The 27,009-nt window shown below is 35.4% G+C and overlaps 1 protein-coding gene across 1 annotated transcript in view; it reads left to right on the forward strand.

Annotated features, from left to right (window-relative positions):
* The window catches only part of MS3_00010719 (uncharacterized protein), a gene marked incomplete at both ends in the record, with an annotated part of 55,936 nt that overhangs the window by 21,792 nt on the left and 7,135 nt on the right, over positions 1–27,009 (forward strand). Inside the window, 8 exons of the mRNA XM_051219113.1 lie at positions 3,877–3,988; positions 7,779–7,897; positions 9,194–9,271; positions 10,776–10,865; positions 17,472–17,660; positions 20,817–20,895; positions 23,353–23,438; positions 24,889–24,957. Coding sequence (XP_051067283.1) covers positions 3,877–3,988; positions 7,779–7,897; positions 9,194–9,271; positions 10,776–10,865; positions 17,472–17,660; positions 20,817–20,895; positions 23,353–23,438; positions 24,889–24,957 — 822 coding nt within the window. The remainder of the gene's footprint in view (positions 1–3,876; positions 3,989–7,778; positions 7,898–9,193; positions 9,272–10,775; positions 10,866–17,471; positions 17,661–20,816; positions 20,896–23,352; positions 23,439–24,888; positions 24,958–27,009) is intronic.

Below are 27,009 nucleotides of genomic sequence, written 5' to 3' on the forward strand. Positions count from 1 at the left end.
CAATGGGATTAAACGACCTTTCAGTGCTTCCAGATTTTCCATGGTGGTCTAGCTTCCATTGATTTATGATCTCAACTATTAAAATTACTATCATATCCATAAAACCTCATTTGATATTTTATAAATGTTGATTTTTAGCTTTACTACAATTCGAATTCATCGGATATATGATTCTGTTTTTTTGCTAACATTTTCCATTATACTCCTTTTCTGTTTCTTAAAGTTATGGTGAATATCACTCGGTATCGTTGCCTACTTCATTTCATAGATGTTTTCCACATCATTGAATATTTAACAAATTAGTCAAAGAAAGCTTTACAGCTTCAAACATTTCTCTTTTTTGTAAATTTAATAATTTTAAAAATTTATATTTTCATTGGTAACAATTTAAATGTATGCCCGGTGTTATAATCTCTTTCTTCTTACGGTTATGTCCCAGCTATTCCTATTGCTTAGTATTCTCGGACACCGATTCACTCAACAAGACCCCAAATCAGAACACGGTTGAACAGGAAAGAGATTATATTCCAAATAACAAGGTTAGATGGAAGTAAGATGCAAGCCAGAAGCCCAATAGAGAAAACGTCAGTATATTTATAGTTTTTTGCATGAGAAGATTCTAGAGTATTCTCCAACTATCGACTAGTGCTGATTGGATAAGAATTAACCAATCAGCGTGCACCAAAGCAATCGTGAATTGAGCATGCTTTAATCCGGTGTGTCCCGCTAACACCCGGTTTTTGTATTTTCTTTTTTGATCCCATTTTTCAATCATTCCGTCTTGTCCAATTAAATGTTTTACATTCGTTATAATTGGTTATTTATTTATTTATTTTTTAAATTGACGATTTCTTAAATTGGATGAAAATATCGTACAAAGTACAAGTTCTGTTGTTTCTCACATTGTCATGGGAACAGATAACATGTTCTTGAATATATTGTATCTGGTAGCGTTTCAATTACTTGAAAGCGTTAAAGAGAGCACCATAAAACTTATGAACGGTGGCAGCATACTGTCACTATGCGGTACGAGATTCTCATTTCCATAGAGATCAGAAGTCGTATATTAAATTTGTAAGTTGGAGAAATGGCTGTAGAACACTTAGAGGATCCTTACAGATGATTAGACGAAGGATGTAATTTCATTAGTGTTATTATCTTGTTGATGAAGGACTTCAATGAACACTCAATATCCGGCCTTCATCTTTTGTAAGTTTATTAAAGGTTAGTGGACCGTCTCCGGAAATTCCATCAATTATTCGTGTAGTTTTTGCATTAAAAAACGGATTGCCATGTCGTCATGTTTTGGCCTACTGTACACATACTAATGCTGAAGTGAACACAAAAGTGACAGATGGTTACAGTCAGACATCTACCTCACCGGCCTTGCTACTGTCAATTAAAAAGCATTAAAAATGTATTATATTCCTTGGTAAGGCGTATGTCTGAAGAACGATGTAGTGTTGTTTATAACTCTGTGCATCAAGTGGTTTACGGAAGGATGGCTCCAACACCGTTGACCTTATCTGCAGCAACTGAGTTTCAGATGGAAGCCTCCACTTCCATGGATATTACAATGCCGTTGATCCAACAAGTGACAAGTACCAACTACCGAACAAACATCGATTTGCATGCCACATTAAGTAATGACGAAAATGAAATTAATTCTATAAACTCAGAAGAATTTTGTGACTGAGACAACGACACTGACGAAGATGTCCACGACAACAGACTCTGTGACATGTACAATCTTGCTTAGCACCAAGTGAAACTGCCGATGGAAGCACTTGGATTTTTTGTCACTGCAATGCAATGTTTCATTTTTTTGTGCATGCGACCTACTCCTACAATTCCATGAATTCCACTAAACCATGTGAGGCGCGATTTACGAACCGAGCTGGTGCTGTGATTACCGGCTAAGTGAAGATGAGGTTAGACGCATTGTATTAGTGAATGATGGTGAATCAGTTGATGAGGTTGTGAATCTTCATCTACTGAGATGGTCGAGTACGTGTTACGTATGCCTGAACACTACGATTACCGCGACACGTAATGCTGACTAGTGTTGGGGTTGGTTGGAAAAAAATTAGGGACGGCCAAACCAAAACGTGGCATCAGTGCTTGAAGTCACTAACTTCTAGTCTTAGCCTTGTTGATAGATGCAGACTAATTGGATGGCGTCCGCGTGACTGTCGTAACCAATGGTTGGAGACTGTAGGTGACATGGCTCAGAATCGATGACAGTGGCGTCGGTGTATGCACTCTCTGTCTTCTTTTAAACTATGAGATTAAAATTGATTCATATCTTTTTTTCTACGAACTAATTCTTTCTTCCTGTACTATATCCTTATTGCAATCTTTCTTTTATATATTACCACCTCTGAATTAACTACTTTTATGAATCCGGTATTCATCTTGTTGTGTTAATGAGGTATGGCAACTTGGACCGATGCATATATGTGCCTGATCCTACGTTATAGCTGACTGACTGTGTGGCCATTGTTCAGGAAAATCTGAACTGTTAGGAGACCGAGTAAAGGCCCTTTTTAGAACCACTTACAATTTGATTTGAATTCTTTTGTTACAATTCGTTAAAAAAGTAACATCAATTAATTTTTTTAATCTCTTTCTTCATGAAGTCGTTTAACTGTTTCATCTGATAACTCTTATCTTCTATACAACAAGATTTTTTTTACCTTTTAGTGTTTACTGAAAATTAGTACCAATAAGTTTAAGTTATCATTAACGTTGATTTGCCGTACTACATTTGACAACCTTTTAAGTCCAGTAATCACTATTATCAACTATTAAAAGCAGTTATTAGTTTTTCTCAAATTATATTCTAATGATCGCATATTATTTCTCTTATCACCATACCTAACGACTTCACTTTCATTTCTACTTGATTGAAAGAATTTTGATGGGATTTTATTCTCTGAGCTGAATGGTTTAGTCGTGGAGCTTTCATCATTCTTCTGAACGACATCATCAGTACAAACTCCAGGTAGATGTTTATCCTGATATTCATTCACAGACAGGAGTATAGAAGGGCAGTCGAATAGAATCGGAGTCTCCTTTATTTAGAAGTTAAAATTTTTATCAGAACTTGGATGGAACAGTCAGAGAGAATTATTTATTTAAAATAAAATTCAAATGTAAAAAATGCAAATTTTTACATCCAATCAAAGTACTTGGTGCTTCTTGGCTTTGAACTAGTCAAATTGCAAAAAAGCACAGTTTACAGCCAATTAACAAACTCTTACAATTAACGTTATGTTTGTTCATTACCACTTGATCACACACCTTCAAAAACAAGCTTACTAATCACTTATTTCTAAGTTTTTTAATCACACCCTAAAATTTCTCATCAATGGGTGGTGGGTAATCACAACCGTTGTACAACTATTGTCAACCATTTAAATTACCTCTTTATTGATATTCCGTACTGAATTTTAATTGGTCTTTACTGACATATGTGTGTACTTTAAGCATTATTTCGATTATTGCTTTTATATTACAAGATCATTTAGAATGTGCATAGATTGTTTCTAGCAATGGAATCTAGAATTAGTGTGTCATTCTATTCGAGACTTCGTCCAGCACTTCCTAGATTCCACTATTGAATATAAACTATCCATTGTAAATTTTAAAATTGTATATATTTTTTCATTGGAAACAAGACAAAATGAATTGTATTGGGTCCAATTTGATCGAGAAAATAGTTATATGATTTCGGTCTCTATAATCAGGTAGAGCGATTGCAAGAGTTTAACACTTTAAATACTCGTCCCGTTATAATTGCTAGTTTTCTACCACAATAATAACCGTACAGTCTTATTGCATTTTTTTACATCCAAAAATAATCGAACAATTCAGGGAGCTATTCTAGCTGCTGTTTCAAGTACAAAATGGGCAAGCTTCTACACTGAGCCGAACATTCTCTCTGATGACGATATTTTAGATGAAGATGATGAAGTCACATCAGCTGGTAAGTCATTGAAACTATTTTTAATCCATGTAGTTTTTATTTGAAGATAAGTTCAATTTATGAAGCTCCACTTATCTCACAGACTATTAAAATGAACAAGATAAGTCATTAAAAACCAAGGAAACACTGGGAAAATGTCTTATCTTGGTGCAAAACTCCTCAGCGATCGGTACTTAAGATCTTCTCAAGGATCATTGAATTCTAAAATCTTTAGGTGAACACACTATTATATCTCTTTCTACCATTGGGTTGCCAACTAACTGTTCATATCCATAAACCTTAGTCCTTTTGTCGATGGTTTCCAAGCTGAAATCAGTTGATATTAATATGAAATTGTAATGGATTTAATTCTTTCTCTCATTTTTTAATAATAAAACTACCAGTAAATAGAATATCATACTAAATGATTTGATGATGATGGTTTGAATCTTTTCTTTCTAAAAATTCTCAATGTTGGTCTACTTCTGTATTTGTGTTTACTTTACAGTATATTATTATATATTCGTCGACTTGTTTACAGAACAATACATATAAGCGATTAATATTGTTTCTAATTAAATCCTCATCAATTTTATTCTAATATACAGTAATATTTATATGCGATTATGAAAATATTAAATCAATCAAAATAGTTTATTAGACAATCATAACAACGAAATAGATTACATAACCAAACATCATGAGTTAAAAGTACAAATTGATCGTTTGACGATTGGTGTACTAGTGGTGATTGTTATAACTTGTCGTTTGAATGCTTATTGTCTTGACTCTTTTAATGCTACTTTTTATATCTGGTCGTCGCTGATTGTTATGTCGGAAACGCTTATCACTTATACTAGGAACGAGGGATCTCTGCAATTCTCACGACGCGAAAGTAAGAACACAAAGACTGGTATAAGTGATGATTTATTAACCCCTAAACACGACGACGACGACGACGATTCTAGTAGAAAATACACTCATTTATATATTGATTGTACACCCATTTTGATTAATAATTAGGATGAAACCATATATATGAAAAATACTTTGAGTTATAACAAATCACATACTGAACATAGTTAATGTCAATGGAATACAAGAATATTGCATATTATACAGAATAAAATATCATACGAGAAAAAGAAAACAAATACTACATTGAGTAATCATTACATTGAATCAAAACGGAAGTAATCTTGAACAAAACTCTTAATGACTAAATTAATCGAAAACTGACTTGTCTTTCCATCATAAGAATGAGAACGGCTTGAATTACTGTTTCGTAGTAGAAAAATCTCCACCTGGAGCCTCTCTGGAGCTACTACCGGTCCCAAGCACGGATAAAAGAGGGGGATTGGGCATATGGTTAGCTACTCCATCCCGTAGAAAACGAACTCGCTAAAAATAACACTAACCAGTACAAAAATCAAAAACTTAGAGAAATAAACAGTTAAATATCACTCATTAAAGATTTTACAGTTACGGAATTTGAAATGTTCAAATAGTTAGTGAAAAATGTATACAGAACAGACGTGAAGAAAAAGAGTCAAACATAAGATATGGATAACATTAACCAGTAGAACTGTTTCTTAAGCCTTATTCGGCCAAGAAAGAGATAAGTGTTACAAATTTTTTTGAGAATATGAAAACTGTAGTTGTTAGCTCAAAAGAAAGCATCTCGATTTTGTTTGGTAAATGGAGATTTTACGAATTATTTACCAGATATTAGTAACTTAACCAACATTGTTGCAAATCTTCAAGCGAAAACAAGTCCAAGTCTCTTGTTTACGAAAATATACTCTCAAATTGCACATCCATATCTAGTCGGATTGTTTCTAATCTATAGATTACTAATGGAACATTGAGAAACGTAAGGTTATAACACTTTACTAAATTCTATTAAGATAAAATCAAAGACCTATAATGCAAAAAAATGACTTTTCTCTTAATTATAATTTTTAAATCGTTGAAATCATGAGTTAGTTGAAGCTAGACCATTATGGAGAACATGGAAGCACTAGACGGCTAGTTTGTCCTATTGAAGGACTCCTCAGAAGTGTGCATCCACCATCCCACTCCGTTGGATTCAAACCCAGGACCTATCGGTTTCGCGCGCGAACTCTTAACCTCTAAACCACTGAGCCAGCCGGCATCCAACGGTGTTAATTTCTAACTTCAACCAAGCCACGGAATTTTTTTATGAAGTTGTATAATCACTTACATAAAAGACATTAAAATTGTTAGATATGGGATATAATCATGATATCGTATTGATAAACATTGTACTACATTATAAATAATCTATGTTTGCTCAACTTCGTTAAGCTGATATATGTATGTTGTATGTATGTATGCCTTTCAATGTGTGGTGATGTAAGCTAATTAAAAAAAAAAATAAATGTATAATATTTGATCTCATTTAGTAAAGATCTAGACATTAAGGAGATCAGTTGAAATGATAGCTGGAACAATGAAGAATAAACAAAATTAAAAGGATACAAAATGTTATTAAGGAACAAGGGCAAATTTCAAATATAAGCCTAAGTGTAATGAAAATATTAGCTGTGATATCAGTAATAATGTATTAAGACGAATATAAAGACAGATTAAGATAGGATATATTTTCGTTGAATATACAGTTTATGTTTCATTTCATGGAATAACCAATGTTTCTACTATATTTTAACGTTCAAAAGAAACAAATGTTTACTAGAATTCTGACACTATACAAATCAATATGTGACTTAGTGAAGTGATTAAAGGATTATAAATTGTTAAAGAATCAAACTCTTGATAATAATAAAAATGAAACATCTAAATAGAGTATTATTATTTCTTATGATCTCAATCAATATCAAGTTTGTATATTGTATTTAACAATGGTAAAGATTTGTTGTTTAGGATGATGAATATGATGGAGTTGCGTTCCCTAATCTATGTAGTTTAGTTGTGCAGTAAGTTTTCATAATCTTTCTAGACAACAACATTGTCATTATCTTTAGGCCGAAGTAAGCTATAAGAATTTCTTCACATATGATAGGATAAAAGTCAATAATAACTAATCATATTTAAGGTTTAAAGAAAAACAAGAGTAATAATATTTGCAGAATATGACAAATTCATTGAAATTCGTTGCTTTCTTTTCAATTACACATTACTTAATTACTTGCACTTGTTACTCCCAGCGGAGAATAGGCCGCCGACCGGCAACTACACATATCAGCTAATGTATTGAATTATTTCGAATTATTGACATAATTTGAGATTATAAAATAGTGAAATGCAGTGATATACATACGCTTTCAGTTACAGTGCTAAAATCAACACTAGAATTCAAGTATATTTAGATGACAAGTATCGGTGTATACACTCTCTGTCTTCCCTTAAACTAAGAGATTAAAATCGCTTCATATCTTTTTTTTTTACGAAGTAATTCTTTCTTCCTGTACTATATCCTTATTACAATCTTTCTTTCATATATTACCATCACTGAATTAACTACTTTTATGAATCCGGTGTCCATCTTGTTGTGTTAATGAGGTATGGCAACTTGGACCGATGCATCTATGTGCCTGATCCTACGTTGTAGCTGACTGACTGACTGACAAGCATCTAGGAAAGCGAAATCTATGACCTAGATTCACTACTGTTAACTACAATTAAAGTTTATTAAAAGAAAATATCTACTGGGTTGACAAGTTATCACTGTGAACTCTATTAAAACTAATTTTTTTTAAAGTTCATTTTGTTAATTTTTGCTAACTAATCCAATTTATACTTTTATTGTTTAACTCAATAATTGAAATAGCTGTTAGTGCTGTATTAGACAGTTTTGAAGAGATGCAATGTCTTACAGAATGTTTTGAAAAAGATTCTGATCTATTTCAACCAGTATTTGAAGATGAACATTTACATTGTTTATTAGAGGTAAATTTCTTTTCAAAATCCTTTATTCACTAATCAATTCAATAGTATACATATGTATATGCCTTTATTTGAATTAAAGTATTCTTGTAGTTGCAATGGTGTGACATAATTGGTAGGTTTTCACTGTATTTGTGTTCGACTGGCTATAATGCGATCTCTCTTCCAGTTGGTCATGTCTGGTCTGATTGATATCAAATAAAGGCTAAACATAATATGTTTCTTTTGAGCACAAAACAGAAACTGGTATGTATTGAAGAGATTTGAGCAGTTCAGTCATTTAAGTCTCAACTCCGTGCCCAAAACATTCATGTGCAGTCAATCATCCTATCATGACCTCATTGCACTTCTTGTTCAGATATAAAAGTTTGAGATAACTTGACAATTAAATAAACAATATCGTTTGTATTTTCTAATTAAATGAGCTTGTGGCCAATTTTTGTTCACATAAACTCATAAAGAGGATATTTTGGAACATACTCTAAAATGGTCAACCTAATCAGACGAGCTATACAGCAGCAATAACGTAACTTTTAGTGTTTAGTTCAGAGATAATCTGTGCATTACTGCGTATGCGCTTAATTTATGGGGATCAAAACGCTGGGAAACCAGTTAATAATAATTCCGCAGATCTATTTAAATCACTTTAACTTCTAATGCCTTCCGATACCTTTGAAAAGTATAGTAATAGGATATATGAAACTTAAATTCTTCCTTTAAGATGTTGATTTTAGTACATACGTTCGTTCCTCAAATAATTATTATACAACAAGAAAAATATCTATACAGGTCTCTGTGAGACCTGTATTAACAACGAATACCTTTTCAAATATCAATAATCTGTGAGTTTCTCAATTTTAAAACATGTGATATTATCAGTGTAAGGTTGTTGAGATTGAGTTTTAATGGAAATCATGAACCGACCACATTTGAAAACCTGGAAGTATTGGACGGTATTTTTGTTTCAGTATGGAACCCTTCAGCAGTGCGCACCCACGGTCGGTATTCGAACCAAGAACCTTCGGCCTCGCGCGTAAACGCTTAACCTATAGACCACTGAGACGGCAACCAACGTTGTCAGCGCCTAACTGCCCCAAATTTGACACGTCTCTGGCTCAGTGGCCTAGAGGTCAAACGTTCGCGTACGAGACCGAAGGCCCTAGGTTCGAATCTTGTTCATGTGTCTTTGTTTTTCCACTAAAGAAAAAATGTCTGCAGAGCTTTTGTTCTATTATCTCATTATCATTGATCTCAATTGTTGTTATTCTTTTTTTCAACTTTCATTGTTTATTTTCACAGCTCTATGATCATATTAACACACATTCACCAGGCAGTGATTTTCATGTTCCTGCTGATGCAACAGAAATTTGGGCTAAAGTGTGTTTTACTGTTATTTTTTATACATGCAACAATGATTATTGATAACTTATGTAAAATGTATGATTTGTCTGGTTTTCAAATTCTATCAAAGTAATTTTGATGCTGTTGAGTTTCTTTAATTGAATAATTCACTTTTATGAGCACCTAACGCAATATTATTTGTTTGAAACCATAAGACTTTCGTCATAAATCAAACATTTACTAGATAATAATTTTCATTTCACTGTAAGTGTTTTCATCATTCAGTTCTACCAATGAGAGTAAAACGTAGACCACCAATTAAGTTGTCAAATATCGGATACAGAAATACCAACGTTTCATCGTCATCCAAAAGGCGAGATTGCCGATGTTACTTAGACCACGATACCTATCAATGTTAAACACGACAGCCAACATATTAACTAGACAACATATGACAACATAGAAGCATTCTCAAAATATTTGCTCGGTATTCTGGATTAAATTCACACACATGAATATTTCTTGTGATTGAACTCAAGATTGTTAGGGTATGGATATGTAGCCCCAGTCTCAAACGTTGAATTTTAAATCAAATGGTTTAACTTGTCATATATATATGTATATATATTCATGCTGGGCTTCATTCTTTTTGCGTACTGTTGTTGGTCATAGTCATTATAGGCCTTGACGCAAAGGTGTTTCGATTCATGTTGCCATACCTTACATTAGCAATCAGATACAATTAACAAGATGAAAATCAAATAAGTAGAAATAATATTAGCTTCATCAGAGACATAATTTGCTCATCATGATTATTTGACAGGATGCATATACTATTTGACACAACTTAAAAAAATTAGTACAGGATTGTGGAGATTGTTAAGTTTTTGATTGAGATCATGAACGGATTGATGTTAGATCACCGTTGAAAACCTGGAAGCACTGGATGGTCGTTTCGTTTTATGGTGGAACTCCTCAGCAGTGCGCATCCCCGGTTCCGCTCGTGTGATTCATGAATCTCAACTCGAGAGTCAAACCCATAGCTTTTGTTCACTTGTTACTCTTGAAGTTGATTATTTTATCATGTCATCTAGTAAAACGTTTAGTAAATCAATATTGTGGCCTTATCCTTATGTTCATTTTGATAAAATACTAATATCAAGAGGTATTTCCAGGAGTTCTAGTGAGAAGCAGTGACCAGTTGATTTCAACTGGGTCTTTATGAAATAGTAACTCACTGAAGACAATGGTTGATGTGTCGCTGAATTTCGTGGACTGGCTGAAGTTAAACATTAACACCGTTGAATACCGGATCAGTGGTCTAGAGGTTAAACGTTCGTGCGCGAGACTGATAGGACCTGGGTTCGAATTTCAAAGGGCGGAATCGTGAATGCACACTACTGAGGAGTCCCCTTCTTATACTAATATCAATTCATAATGCAAACTCAATTTAATTATAAAGAATATCGTTTTATTTTTATCAGATTTCTATTTTCCTCGTGTATTTTTTCTAAATTAAAATTTTATTTTAACAAACCAGGTAATAACAGAATTATCCGTATTGAATAAAACAGAAATGATGTCGACTGTTGAAGAATTAAAATTTTATATGAAACAACCTCACTTTCGTGTAAGTGATTCATTCATTTTTTCTTTGTATAGAATTAATAAAACCCTTTACATTAAGAAATGGAAACTATACAAATAATCGTTTGAGTCAATTTAAATATTGTAGTCAAGTTGAAATACCTTAGATAAACTAACTTATTTATGCCTGTTACTCCTGGTGAAGGAGCATAGGCCGCCCACCCGCACTCTCTATCCAACCCTGTCCCGGTCAGTTCTTTCCAGTTGCTATTCATCCTTTTCATATTGGCTTCTATTTCCCGACGTAATGTATTCTTTCGCCTTCCTCTTTTCCACTTCCCTTCACGATTCCAAGTGAGGGCTTGTTTCGTGATGCAGTTTGGTGGTTTCCTCAATGTATGTCCCATCCATTTCCATCGTTTTTTCCTAATTTCCTCTACAACTGGAAGGTGGTTTGTTCTCTCCCACAGTAGTCTGTTGTTGTTGATGGTATCCGACCAATGGATGTTGATTATCTTGCGTAGACATCTATTTATAAATACTCGTATATTCGTGATGATAGTTCTCCGAATTTGAGCTTCGTATATTAGAACTGTCTTGACGTTGGTATTGTTGATTGTGACTTTGATGTTAGTTGAAAGTTTGCAATGGCCCAGGTGCATCTACTCTTTGTGTTCTCCGAAATTTTGATCTCCTTATTCCTCCTTGTCTCTTTTTTTTCTCTTCCCAAATTTATTTCACTGTATTATACTCTTTAAGTAACAGCTCCAAACACTGATCTTCCCGATTACTGCTTATACTCTTATTACCTCTACCACTACGGGATTTGAATCGACCACTGCATCTCTGTGTTAATGTGGTATGGCAACTCGAAGTGATGTACGTACTTACGAAGTTCTACGTTGTTACTGAATGACTCAATTGTAGGAATGCGACCCTTGCTTTGCCAATCCATGACTTTACATCTGTACCATATCTTCCTTGTTCATCGATGATGCTTCCCAGGTATGTGAATGATTCCACATCTCCCAGAGTTTCGTCATCAAGTGTGATTGGATTGCTGTTCTCCGTGTTGTATTTGAGGAACTTGGTTTTCCTCTTGTGTATATTTAGGCCTAATGATGCAGAGACTGCTGCTACAATGGCTGTCTTTATCTGCATTTTTTTATGTGTATGCGATAGCAGGGCTAGGTCATCTGCGAAGTCCAAATCGTCTACTTGGTTCTGAGCTGTCCATTGTATTTCGTGTTTTCCCTCAGATGTCAAGGTCTTCCTAATCCAATCGACCATCAGAAGAAAAAGGAAGGGAGAGAGTAAACAGCCTTGTCTGACTCCGGTCCTTACTTGGAATACATCTGTCAGCTGACCTCCGTACACGACTTTGCACTGTATTCCGTCGTATGAGTTCCGGATAATGTTGACAATCTTCTCAAGAACTCCATAGTGTTGAAGAAGTTTCCATGATTTTCTCCTGTCCACACTGCCAAATGCCTTTTCATAATCAATGTAGTTGATGTATAGTGACGAGTTCACTCAACTGATTGTTCGACGATGATCGTAGTGTCGCAATTTGGTCTGTGCATGTTCGATCCTTACGGAATCCAGCTTGTTGATCTCGAAATTGGGCGCCTACTGCGTCTTTCATCCGATTCAGCAACACTCTGTTGAAGACTCTTCCTGGTATTGACAGTAGTGTAATGCCTCTGTAGTTTTCACATTTGCTCAGATCTCCTTTCTTTGGAATCTTGATGAGGTGTCCTTCTTTCCGGTTCATCGGCACTTGTTCCTCCTCCCAAATCTTTTTGAATAGAAGGTAAAGCATGCTTGTAGTTACTTCGATGTCTGACTTCAGTGTTTCGGCTGGTATATTACCAGGTTCTGCTGCTTCCCGCTCTTGATTTGTCTGATGGCCATTCTGATTTCTTCCGTCGTTGGTGGAGTGACATCGATAGGAATGTCTGTGTAGATAAACTAAACCTATTCAACATTCTAGGTCGAAATTTTTCAAAACCTGCTTTTATTCATATAGGGACTTGTGGAGATCGTGATATTTGCACATTATAAATTAATAGACGATCTAAATTAGACAACTATTGAGAGCCTGGAAGCACTGGAAGGTTGATTCATTCTAGTGTGGGCTCCTTAGCAGTGCGCACACATGATCGCGCACGTGGGATTCGGTCTCAAGTCCTTTGGTCTTACGTATGTGTTATTAGGTTTTTATTTATGGTCTAGCTCTGGTCAATTCATGATTTTAACAATGAAAATAAACGTTTTTATTTTATACTTTCATTAGTTAACTAATTATGCTCAATAAGCGTATATAATTACTGGCTTTCATAAAATGTTCAAAACTTCACCTAAATCTAATTATTGAGATGAAGTACCACCACAATAGTCCCTATATTTTCCTCTTCATACATTATCACTAGAAAAAAATTTATAGAACTCACAAATCAAATATATTCAGCCATCTCATGTGAGCAACGTTAATTGTAAACATTTACAGATGACTATAAATGATAGCTAATCCGTGTTTACAAATTGAATTAAGCAATTATCAATATTAAATTATAGACTCCAAAAGCCCTCGCAATACAAACGGGTATCAAAGAATAAAATATCTGACCAGTAAAAACAATGCAACTTAATGTTTTCTCGTACTGAATTTATATATAACATAATAATGAACATGACTAGAGACGGTACTCAAATTATCAATAATTGTAAGATATCGGTTTTGTTGTGATAGAACATAATTCACCATTCAATGAACTGAATGCTTAATTAGTATACTTACATATTGCCATCTATATCAGAAACAAAAATTATTCAAAGAACACCGTCTTCATGAATTATGTATGAACATTTGAGCTATCTCTGTGTGATAGAGTGTTGAATAATCAATCTTTTTCATTTATGAAAACTCTAGACTCTTTATACAATCCTTATTCAACTGTAAAAAAAATCCGTCAAAACGTTGCAATATATAACTGCACAATGAATTAATTGATGTTAGACCACCATTGAAAAACTGGAAGCACTGGAAGGCTGTTTCGTCCTACTATGTGACTTAGCAGTGCGCATCCACGGTCCCGCTGTCGGGATTCGAACCCAGGACCTTCGGTCTCATTTTAACTTTCTTCCATACACTGTTAGAAGTTTCTAATATCTAAATACAAATGATTAATTGCTGCATTTTATAGTGTAAATCACGGATTAATCTTATTTACACAAATATAAAAAATTTAAAAACACTGAACAGCAATTCCGTACTGGTATTGGTTTCCTCAACAGTGCTCATCCACGACGTTATACCAAGGAATCGGATGCAGGATCTTCGATCTTGCTCCCGGACGCTTATGTTCTAAACCACAGAGTCGGCAACTGACTTGTTAACATCTAACTTCAACAAGTTTGCAATGTTGCACATAGTGGTTAAACGTTCGTGTACGAGACTGAATGCATTAGATTCGACTCTCGAATGCTGGGTTGCGGACGTGGTCTTCTAAGGAGTCCAGTACTAGGATAAGACGTACATCGAATACTTAGAAATCTCTAATAATGATTTACTTAAGATCTACAAACCTCTTTACTTACATACTTATTTACGCCTGTTACTCCTAATGGAGCATAGACCGCTGACCAACATTCTTCAACCCACTCTATCCTGGGCCTTCCTTTCCAGTTCTGTCCGATTTGTGTTCATTTTTCACAGGTCTGTTTCCATTTCTCGTCGTAATGTGTTCTTTGGTCTTCCTCTCTTCCTTTGGCCTTGAGGATTCCTTGTGAGGGCTTGTCTTGTGACGCAATCGGATGCTTTCCTTAATGTGTGACCTATCCACTTCCATCGCTTCTTCCTGATTTCTTCCTCCGCTGGGATCTGGTTTGTTCACTCCCATAGTACGTTGTTGCTAATAGTGTCCGGCCAACGGATCCGAAGTATTTTGCGTAGACAACTGTTAATAAACACCTGTTTTTACTTGATGATGGATTTCGTAGTTCTCCAGGTTTCTGCCCCATACAGTAGAACTGTCTTGACATTTGTATTGAAAATCCTGACCTTGATGTTGGTTGACAGTTGCTTTGAGTTCCAGATGTTCTTCAGTTGTAAATATGCTGCTCTTGCTTTCTGACCCGCGCCTTCACATCTGCATCAGATCCACCCTGTTCGTCAATGATGTTGCCCAAATACGTAAAGGTTTTTACATCTCCCAAATCTTCTCCGTCAATTGTGATCGGATTGGTGCATTCTGTGTATGCCTGGTATTGAGAGAAGAGTGATGCCCCTGTAGTTATCACACTTGCTGAGATCGCCTTTCTTCGGTATTTTGATCAGAAGTCCTTCTTTCCAGTCTGTTGGTACTTGTTCCTCATCCCAAATTTTGCTGAAGAGAATGTGGAGTATCCTTGCAGTTGCCGCTACGTCTACTTTTAGTGCCTCTGCTTGGATGCTTTCCGGTCCTGCTGCTTTGCCACTCTTGATTTGTCTGATGGCCATGCTGATTTCTTCAATTGTTGGTGGGCCAACATTGATTGGGAGGTCCGTGGGTGCTGCTTCGATGTTGGGTGGGTTCCGTGGAGCTGGTCGATTCAAGAGTTCTTCGAAGTGTTCTACCCACCTGTTTCCTTGCTCTTCAACATTGTTGATTACCTCGCCTTCCTTGCTTTTCAGTGGTCGTTCTGGTTTACGGTGGTTTCCAGAGAGTTTCTTTGTCATGTCATAGAATTGTCTCATGTTCCCTTCTCTTGCAACCTTTTCCGCCGTCGTTGCTAAATCTTCCACATATTTACGTTCGTCGGTTCTGATGCTCCTCTTCACTTGCTTGTTTATTTCCGTGTATTCAGCTTGTGCCTTGGCTTTTTCTGCTCTTGTTCGGCTGGTATTGATTGCTGCCTTCTTGTTCCTTCTTTCTTGAATCTTATCCAGTGTATCAACAGTGATCCATTCATTGTGATGGTGCTTCTTGTGGCCCAGAACCTCAAAGCATGTTGAAGTGATTGCTTCTTTGATCCCCTTTCAGTTGCTCTCCATAGTAGTTCCTTCTCCACTGAGCAGATTATGAAGGGCTTGGAACCTTTTGCTGAGGACTATCTTGAATTTTTTGAGTTTGTCAGTATCCCGAAGAAAGGCCGTATTGAACTTTTGTGATATTGTCCGCCCCGTTGTCCAGTGCTTCTTGAGTTCCAATTTCACCTTGGCGACCAGCAAGTGATGATCTGATGCTATATCAGCTCCTCTCTTGGTTCGCACATCCTCCATCGTCCTCCCGAACTTTTTGTTGATGCAGATATGGTCGATTTGGTTTTGCATAGTGTGATCCGGTGAAGTCCGTGCGGATTTGTGTATGCGTTTATGTGGGAATATCGTGCCGCCTATGATCAGCTTATTGAAGGCACATAGATTTGCAAATCTCTCACTATTTTCGTTTCTTTCTCCCTGTCCGTGTCGTCCCATGATGTCTTCATATCCAGTGTTGTCCGTTCCAACCTTGGCGTTGAAATCTCCCATCAGAATAGTCAAGTCCTTTGTTGGGCACTTTTCGACGATTGACTGCAGTCTATTGTAGAATTGATCTTTAGCGTCTTCATTGTAGTCGTTGGTAGGCGCATAGCATTGGATGATGTTCACTGAAATGCCCTCTTTCTTCGTTTTAAAGGAGGCTTTGATGATCCTTGGTCCATGAGATTCTCATCCTACAAGTGCATTTTGCGCTTGTTTGGACAGCATCAACGCAACTCTTGTGTGTGTGGGGAATTTACTTCTTCATGGCCGGAGTATAACAGAAGCTCTCCTGAAGTTAGTTGTTGTTGTCCAACTTGCGTCCAATGTGTTTCACTGATCCCAAACAACTCTGGGTTGTATCTCCTCATTTCTGCAGCAATTTGGAAGGCTCTTCCGGTGTCCCACATTGTACAAACATTACATGTACCTAAATAAATAGTTGCCGTGGTTGTCAGAAGGGGCATCGGCCTTGTAACTTCCGAAGGAACTCGACTTTCATCATGAGGCGTCATAACTCTTCTAAATGAAGATCTTCTGACTCCCAGGACAGAATTTAAAATGGTTTGAATAATTTTTTCTGGTTAGCGTTTTTAGCGAGTTAATTTTTTACGGGATGGGGTCGCTAACACTATGCGCAACCCTTCTCCTCTATCCGAGCTTGGGACCGGCAGTAGCCCCCGGAGGGACTCCAGGTGGAGTTACAAACCTCCTTACCCAGTTGTTAATACTTAGGATTGAAAGGGAAAGTGCTAGTGGTAAACTTACTAAATGTTTGATTCTGTCTCTTAAAATTTTATATATCTAGCAAATTGGCACTATCCCCAAATACTAACCATAAACCTTTAATATATACATGGTTGTACCAGACTTTATAGAAGAAATAGCCTCACATTTTTGATCAAATGGTTCTAGTCGAATAATCATTAAATATCTCTTTGAATCTTGATCAGTCGATATACATCTGTAAAGAAACAAAACTCATACTGTGGTTCTTTCATATGAGGCTTTGATAAAGAAACGACTTATTTTACAAAGATTTTAACCGTCTCAAAATCTTATTATGTAAATGCTCAATAATTGCAATATGCAGTTTCCCTTATTATAATTATATCTATTATTATGATAAAAATTTTGTTATTTCAGGCATTATTACAAACGTATGATGTAATAGCTCAAGAAGTTTATGGCCCTGAAGCTATTCGTGTCACTCCACCACCATTGTCATCATTTTTAAATGGTGATGAAGATGATCATATGGAATCAGATACAGATCAACCACAAGTGACACGTGTACGTTTGGTACAATTTCAAAAGAATACAGATGAACCAATGGTAAGAAATTAAAAGAGATAATCTTCATTTATAAACAAATTCAATCTTTAAAACTAATAAAACTCGCTGGTGGAGAAGATTTGTAGCTCAGGTGGATGATTTTGATGGATTTTTGTTCTCTGAGCTGGATAGTTTGGTCATGGAGCTTTCGTTGTCCTTCTGAACGACATCATCAGTAAAAATTTCAACGTCAAGGTGTACAGGACAAGCTGTGAAACGCATGTGGCGAAATTTATACACTTCACTTCTATCTGAAGTTTGTGCTGAAATATTCATTCTAGTCATCACTACACATTAGGGTGCGCCACTGCCCGTGTCCCGAAACCGAAACTGATGATTTCCTTAGGGGGCCACAACCGGAGCCTTCGACCCAAAGTTCTGATCCACAAGGCAATGGAGAGACGTCAGGAGATGCAGTCTCATGGTACCCAGTGACCAACAATAGGATCCTCCAGGATACTGGAGCCCATGTGCACCATTGGTTTGAAATCAGGGTTTTTTAACTTTCCTTGGTGAATTCACCATATTCACCAACCCGGTTAAAGTGCCGGACATTCCATTTCGTAAATAACGTCCTCGCCGCGAGAAGGCAGTGAGTAGGATTTCGCTAGCAGTGGTTGTGTGCACGTGGCCTTGTGAGAGCATTTCAAGAGCGAGAGCTGACTTTCCCCACTCTCGGCCGTATCAGAGCATAAATCGAATGATCTATGCGGCGCATATCTATTTGGTGTCTCCTTGTACCAATGTTTATATGTTTATATAAATAAATCAATAAACACATTAGGGTTAAGTAATGGCTATTCATGAATAATACATTTTACCAATACATGCCGATTAAAAAGACTTCAAAAGATTTTAACACTGAACTTTTACCACTCAAAATATCTAGTTTTATGGATTTTAAGTTTGATATATCGAGGCTGAAAGTACACATTTTTCAACACTCTTTCGATAAACAATAAATCATTGGCCTTGTCTCATAATTTTGCATTCACAACTTTGTCAAACGTGTAATTACCTACTAACTTTATAAAACTTTTTGTTCAATTATTACCTTACGACAAGTTTTATTTCACGTTTACAAATGTTTAAAAAAAGAGCATAAGTGTTAGATCTCGATAAACATAATGAATGGTAATTGTACAGCTTGATAATAAATTCGTTGAAATGAGATCCCTTCGCATCCAACTTTTAAAAATAATGGATGGTAATTTTGAAATCCTTTTATGAACCAATACTAAACGTATATTTTTATCGTATAATTGTTAAATAACTAAACAATTCATAATCATATTCCTCTTATTATAAACTTTATTTTGACCTAAAGACTACTGTTATACGACTTACTGTTATACCCAGTCTATTAATTATTATCTCCCATATTCACATCTAAATTTGGCCAAATTTTGTACAAATGTTATTTTCTATTTTATGGTTCGATGTGGCCTGTTTGATTGTTATATAAACTCAGTATGTTTGAAACATAAGGATTCATACTGCAGAGACTGAGTTTGGTGTTCTGGACTTAACTGACTGGGCTAGGCAGCAAGCAGGACCAATAAGGACTCTAGGCTGCTCGCACATGTTTTACGCGTCCTTGGTCCGATCGATTATTCGCTACTTCTGATTGGCGGCTTTGAGCCATAACAATAAGTTACATTGTCATCTTCCGTAGAGCTTTACAATGCCTGATTACATTTCAAACAAATATCAACATTCAATAATATGATTTGACAGTAACATTGATATTTTGAAAGCATAAATTGTACTTTATTATTTGTAATTTAATATCATACCTGTGAAGAAGTTAGTTCTATCACTAAGAATCCAACGTAAGAATAATGACTTATACTTTTGGATCTAGCCAATATCAACACGCCAACATCCGTTTGTATGATCTTTTATATCATCAAATGGCTAAAATACACACACATACACACTTACCTCTACTTTGTGTACTTGTTACAGTGACTTTATTGAAATGATTATTATTTCATGATCTGATTGAAATGAAAAACCCTTAAATCCCATTGACCACAACTTTTCCATTGATTATTTAAGGTCAATTGTTTTATTTTCCTTCAACAATTTATTTTGCTGTAATTCAAGGTTATGTGAACAATATTTAATCGGTAATATTTGTCCCTACAAGCGCTTTTTTTCTCTCTCTCTCTCTCGAGACAGTCAACGTTTTCGTACCGAAACTAGTTCATATTTTTTTCTACGTGTGTACCAATGAGGGTTTTGGGATTATTAATGATACTTGTGTAAATGTTATCATTGTATTAGATTTGTAGTAGAAGTAACGGTTGTCGTTTGCTCATACCCCCCCCGAAAATGAATCTATACCCCTCTTCAACGTTTATGCGAATAGTTGACTGAAATAGTGGTGGGTTAAGCAAAAGCCAGCAAATTAAAATGTAATATCAGTTCATGAAGTCATCGACTGTTAATCCTAGACGTGTTGGTAAGTACGAAACATCTGATTGGCGTCCTTTTGATAACTACATACTTACCTTATGACTTACTTACGGCTGTTACTCCTCGTGGAGGAGCATAAGCCGCCAAACAGCACTCTCCATTCAACCGTCTCCTAGGCAATACGTTCCAGTTCTTTCCTATTCTTATTCATCCTTTTCATATTGGCTTCTATTTCCCGACGTAATGTATTCTTTCGCCTTCCTCTTTTCCACTTCCCTTCACGATTCCAAGTGAGGGCTTGTTTCGTGATGCAGTTTGGTGGTTTCCTCAATGTATGTCCCATCCATTTCCATCGTTTTTCCTAATTTCCTCTACAACTGGAAGGTGGTTTGTTCTCTCCCACAGTAGTCTGTTGTTGTCGATGGTATCCGACCAATGGATGTTGATTATCTTGCGTAGACATCTATTTATAAATACTCGTATATTCGTGATGATAGTTCTCCGAATTTGAGCTTCGTATATTAGAACTGTCCTGACGTTGGTATTGTTGATTGTGACTTTGATATTGGTTGATAGTTGTTTTGAGTTCCATAGGCATTGCCTTCCGCGAAATTGTATAGCAGTATTCAACTGAATTACAAACTTTCTTCAATTAATTCGTAATAAATTGTAATTCTTGTTAGTTAATTAGAAGTTTCCTTTGTATCCATGTTTATGTTTTGATTAATATTATAGGGTATTACATTAAAGCTAAATGAAGAGAATAAGTGTATTGTTGCAAGGATTCTACATGGTGGAATGATACATCGACAAGGTAAGTAATGTAATTACTTATATGCTCCCTTCAACTGTTCATAAAGTTGTACATCTATTCAACTTCTGTTAGGAATCGTGTATTCTTTTCAAATTAGCTAATTATTATGAATTTTGAATGGTTTATTCTATGAAATTAATTTCTTATGGTCGAGAGTTATCTTGGTTTTTATAGTTAGCATCATCGATTATTCTCACTATAAGCTGGAATATTTTATAGTTTTATTCATGGTATAAATTGGACACAGTTTGACTTTATTAATTTCATACTAGAAAAAGAATTGTTTTCCTTAACATAGAATAACAACTACGCCTGGAGTCCCTCTGAGGCTACTGTCGGCCTCAAGCCCGGATAAAGGAGGAGGATTGGGCATGGTGTTAGCGACCTCATCCCGTATAATCTGTAAATGTAGTTTAAATAAGCGAATAATTATAGCCTTATAACTTTATCTAATTATTCATTTACGGAACAACTAAACATGACCATCTTAGGTCGGTTTGTGATCTCAGTATGATCCAATTGTCTCAGCAAACTCCTTTGCTGGTAGTTATCATTCACTCACTTATGACTAACTTTGTAGGTAAATTTCTGGAATTCTGTGAAGAAGTCTTGACCAAAGCGATCTAACTCTATTGGGTGTGAGGCACCTACCCACAGAAAATAATCGGAGATGGTTGGGCGATATCACGAAGTGATTAAAGTGAGATGTGCAAACCACTAAATGCCGATCACCGTTCTATAGGTTAACCTCTCTGTGATAGACTTAGTTAGACCTCTGGTTTATCCATGCATGCTCGCTGCTAATGAGCCCATAATAGGGTGGGATAACTATCATGTGCTCTCTTGGTTTCAATTGTTGTCTATTCTTGGTAGGTTCGTGATCTTGTTAACGCTCAATCTCCACAAACTGCCCTTCCACCGACATTTGTTGTTGATAACAAATGAGAGTTCTTCAATATTCCCTCAATAATGTACTAGCAACCACCCTCCTAGTTGATGGAAAAAGTTTTTCAATCGGTGAATTGTCAAAAAGTCAAGTATTACGCGTCTAAAATATATCAAGTGTGCCGGCTAGCCGAGAAACAAAATAGTGTGGTGAAAACCCATAATCGTGACTCAGACTTCTAAAGTGAAGTGAGAGAGCAGTAACTACCGGACAATAATACGATTATGATCAAAGAATATTTACGAATATGTACCATAGATTTATAACTAAAGATAAAATCATGTTACTGTGGTTAACGAACGCTTGGGTAGGGTTAAGTAATGTATTGTGAAAAGTTAAAAAGTATTTACATAATGCATATCCATTTCCTTCAATCTTTCATTTACATCTTTTGGTGTGTTCTTCACTCTGAACCATCTTTTCGTCTAATCTCCACGTGTTATACGAACTCTATGTTTTCAATGCACTGAAACTCTTCACTCCATCTGACAATTGTTGCAACTTTAATGCCATACACTACTTACAAACAATCTCGGGAGTAGCGTACAACTGCATTACAATTGATTTACACAGTTTGAAACAACTATCTGATTCTAATTTATTGCCTTCTATGAAAAGAAAAAACCCAAAGTTATTTCTTTTGATCACACATTAAATTTCAGTTGACAAGTATAATTGAATACATATACAAAGTACTACGAAATCTATAGTAGACACTGATTTTCAGTATAACTTCTCTAGGAATAGAAAATAAGGTTGCTTACACTTGCTGTTATAATATTCGTTCCAGATGTTTAGGTTTTGTTACTATCTATAGTAAATTTAAAGTTTTCTTGGCATAGTTATGTAACATTAGATGAATAAGTTTTACCAATTCAGTGACAAATATTAACACTATTGGATGTCGGCTCAGTGGTCTAGTTGGTTAAGCGCCTGTCGCGAGACTGATAGGTCCTGGGTTCATATCTTTCGGAGTGCGAGATCGTGGGTGTGCACTGCTGAGGAGTCCCATACTAGGACAAAACGGCCGTCCAGTGCTTCCAGATTTTCCCCTTCTGATGACAAATATTTGTTAATTTCATCCTGTTTCATCGATATTAACCATATCTTACTTGATAGATTTATCAATCATTCAAGTGTACTGTCTTATGGCATTAATATTGTTTGCTTTCAGTTGATACTTTGTAGATATTTTGATTAAACCCAGTGAGATTATGATCTCCAGTTTCGTTAGGAATCCTGATAGTCATGAAATTTACAAATCAAAAATGGTACATGTATACAACTAGAGAGTATCAGAATGAATTATCCTGATAGTTCTTCTGATTAGTCGTTGATTACTAACCAATGTTATATTTGTCAAGTCTTTAGTGTTAACTCAATTGTATCGGTCAAGTTTAAATGTAACTCTTAGTCCATGTGACTCGACTTTAATGCACAATCTTCACAATCTATTTTGTTTACATAATGGTATACTGAATTACAATTTATCTCTCTTTCAATAAATACAGGTACTTTACATGTTGGAGATGAGCTACGTGAAATTAATAATGAACCAGTAGCTGGTCGATCTGTTGAACATTTACAACGTTTATTGGTTAGTTTACAGAAACTACTTTGAGAAATATTTCATGGTCAAGAATAACACATAAAAATGTCTATGCCTGTATTGTATCAATTAACTTATGGATAATAATAGACGCCGTGTTTGATTTAATTCTAGCTTCACAATAACTAACTTTGAAGCATTTCGGACTGAATATACAATGATTTGATGTTATCTTCTTATTACTTACTTACGCCAGTTACTCCTCGTCAAGGAGCATAGGCCGCTCACCAGCATTCTCCATCCAACCCTGTCCTGGGCGATCGTTTCCAACTCCTTCCAGTTGTTATTCATCTTTTTCATATTCGCTTCTATTCCCCAACGTAATGTGTTCTTTGGCATTCCTCTTTTCGCTTCCCTTCAGGATTCCAAGTTAGGGCTTGCCTCGTGATGTAGTTTGAGGATTTCCGTAAAAACGCTAACCAGAAAGCTTGTACGTCTAATCAAATATACAACTTATTACTACGAACATCCAATGTCTTAAGTAATATATGGCGTTAAATAACTGAACATGTTCATATTATTCAGCATAATTATTTGCTTCTTCTATCTTTATGATAAGAAATAGGAATTATGTACAATGAAAAAAATTAGTCTACTTTATAGTTATTTATCCCATTATTGATGGAAACTTGTTATACAAATAGTAAATTATGATTGCTTCATATATACAGTACAAGAAGCTGAAATCAACTATAGAATGGATAACGATGATGATTATCATTATTCATTGCATTTATGGAAGTATATTAGTCAATTCACTACTTATTTTACAAGATTAAGTATTTAACTTGTAAGAAATACAATATATTGTACTATATAATATGCCTACTGGTAAGCTGTAAACTTAAGCACATATATTATGTCTTTCATGTCACTTTCTTTTCTCCAATAAACTTTTAAAGCGTGAACAGATAGCAGAAGTTAGGAAGTTCATCAAAATCATCAAGCATTTACGGTAAATGAGGGTAGGTATATAGAATATATTTATGACCCTGAAATTCTAGAATCTTCTGTTAAACATAATGAAATCGGTGATAAGATTAAACAGTGATCCCATGAGAACAAAAAAACCATAATTATTCGTGGAAAAGATTTGTAGCTTAGGTGGATGATTTTGATGGAGTTTTGTTCTGGTAGAATTTTGTGCTGATGATGTCGTTCAGAAGAACGATGACAGCTCCGCGACCAAACCAACCAGCTCAGACAACGAAACCCCATCGAAAGCATAGCCAATTGTTTGCTAGATTTCTAAAACGTATTATTTAGGCAAAATGTGTAAAGTATTTCCATTTGATTCGGAAAACTTTCAAAGAATACAATCAAGCGCTCAAAATACGTACATTTACCAACTAAGTTTTTTCATCAAACCAATTTTACTTACTTATGAGTAATAAAGATATTTTATACTTAATTTTCTTTTCACCATTCCTACTCAAAGCGTAATGCTCGTGGAAATGTGAGTTTGAAAATTATTCCCAGTTATAGAACACATCCATTACAATGTGAAGTAAGTGGTTATTTTTAAATGAATGATTGAATATGTAAAATGCATTACAAATATCAAAACTTTGTTTGATTTGTTATAATAAAATTTTCGGCAAGACTATATAAGATATAAGATAACGAGTCACGAATTTTTGGCGCGAGATTCATCCATCCATTTGAATAAATAGAGTTTTGGTATTATAGCTGATGTCAGTTCGTGATGTAAACCCTAAATCTAATTTCTAACACAAACCATCAATTGTGCATGAGAATTCTAACTGCTTTATAACTGTCATTTAGTCCTAATCTGTAGGTGTTCACGTTCATGGTGTCACTTCAGTATCTCTCAAAGGTCGTCCATAAATTATAGTTTCAACATATTTTCTACAATGATGTCGTAATCTGTCTTAAGTAGAATGGTCAAGTTTACAGTTTGTGTTCTTCAAAGCTTTTGATGAATAAGTGAATTTTAAAGTTTTCTTTCTCATATCTTCAGCAAAGGTTGAATTTTATACGTAGAGATAAAAAACAATGGACTTTTAACCAAGTGAAACATAACAAAGTGAATTGTGGATAATGAATTTTTTTATTTTTCACCTAATAGACTGTACTAATTCGATTTTGTTGACAGTATTCTTTGTCTATTTACAATTCCTTAGATTTAATCGATTTAAAATTACAAGTATTATATGTTTAATTGATCTTTGAGTCAAGACCAGTATCTTAATTGTGTAGTGATATAGTACTGATCGAATTCTATTGATCAGTCTGCAATGCTACCATTGATTTAAGTGACTCAAAATTATATAAACTGAGTTGAAATGTCAGAAAATATCCATTATCCAAGATTGTGAATACGCTTTGCTAAAGATTGTCATCTGACATGAAACTGAAGCCCAGAGTTTTCTTACATCTTATTACAACCATCCACCAACTCAATAATATGATATATGTATATAAATTCCCGACCGTTGTTGCTACCTTGACGTGGTGGTCTGGCTTGCCTATCGTGATGAAGCAACCGAGCTATACTGGCTGGAACAACCGTTCTTCTAGGTCCTACCATGTCAGACAGGTCGGTTGAAGAGCGGTAAAACTATAAGCAACAAACCTAAGGTCCGAAGGTGAAGTCGTACTGCTGACTGTACAGAGGTGTGACAGCGATGCTACCTTCCCAAATGGAGGAGTGGGGTTAGAAAAGGTCGACCCTAAAAATGCACACCTTGCCTTATCCCATGGATATCCGTCTCTGGCGGTAATGGTCTCAGCAAGTACGGAGCTAACACAAAAATTACCCATAAAAGGTCGTGTGTGACCGACTTTAAGCAATTGTCCCTTGAGCACTGTGGTCACGCTGTCAGGTCACTAAGACCACCACTAATCTAATTTCCTTTTCAGGCACCTCCAGAACAACCCTTCCATGGTGTGGGCAACCGGGAAGTGATAACCGCCCTCATACCTCTAACAGCACTCAAGACCACTGACTGACTGACTGACTGACTGTATATAAATTAAAAATATGACAGATAGATTACTTGGTTATCTTATCTTTTATAGACTACTCAAAACGTAATATACTTTTGAAAATGAATTCATCATTAGACTATTGTGTTATTTCAGAAGGGGGTTTATGGAGATTGTAATAATTTCAATAATTGAAATCATAAGTCAATTGATATTGTGTTATTTCTTTGTTAAGAAATATGGCAGATCATCAAAAAGATTCAGTAGATTATCCAATTACAAATGTTTACCATGAATGAAAAGTAGTCGATTAACATCAATGTCAAGATTGGACATGATCATTTCAAATAAATGGAGCATTAGATAGAATTTAAATATAAATGTTATAATCCAATGAGTAGGAAAATGAATACAGTGACTGGTCATACAAATTCACCTTGACCAAGAATAACTTAACATTGACATATTCAGACCTATTATGATTTTGATTGTACTGAAAAACAAATAAACTATTCTGCATCATTTCCTTTGTACTACTTACACTTGTGTTTATTTAATGTTAGTTATTTTATTTACTCTGAAGAAATGGTTTACATTCGGTTACAAAACA

This window comes from Schistosoma haematobium, chromosome 2, assembly GCF_000699445.3.
Source record: "Schistosoma haematobium chromosome 2, whole genome shotgun sequence".
NCBI lineage: Eukaryota > Metazoa > Platyhelminthes > Trematoda > Strigeidida > Schistosomatidae > Schistosoma > Schistosoma haematobium.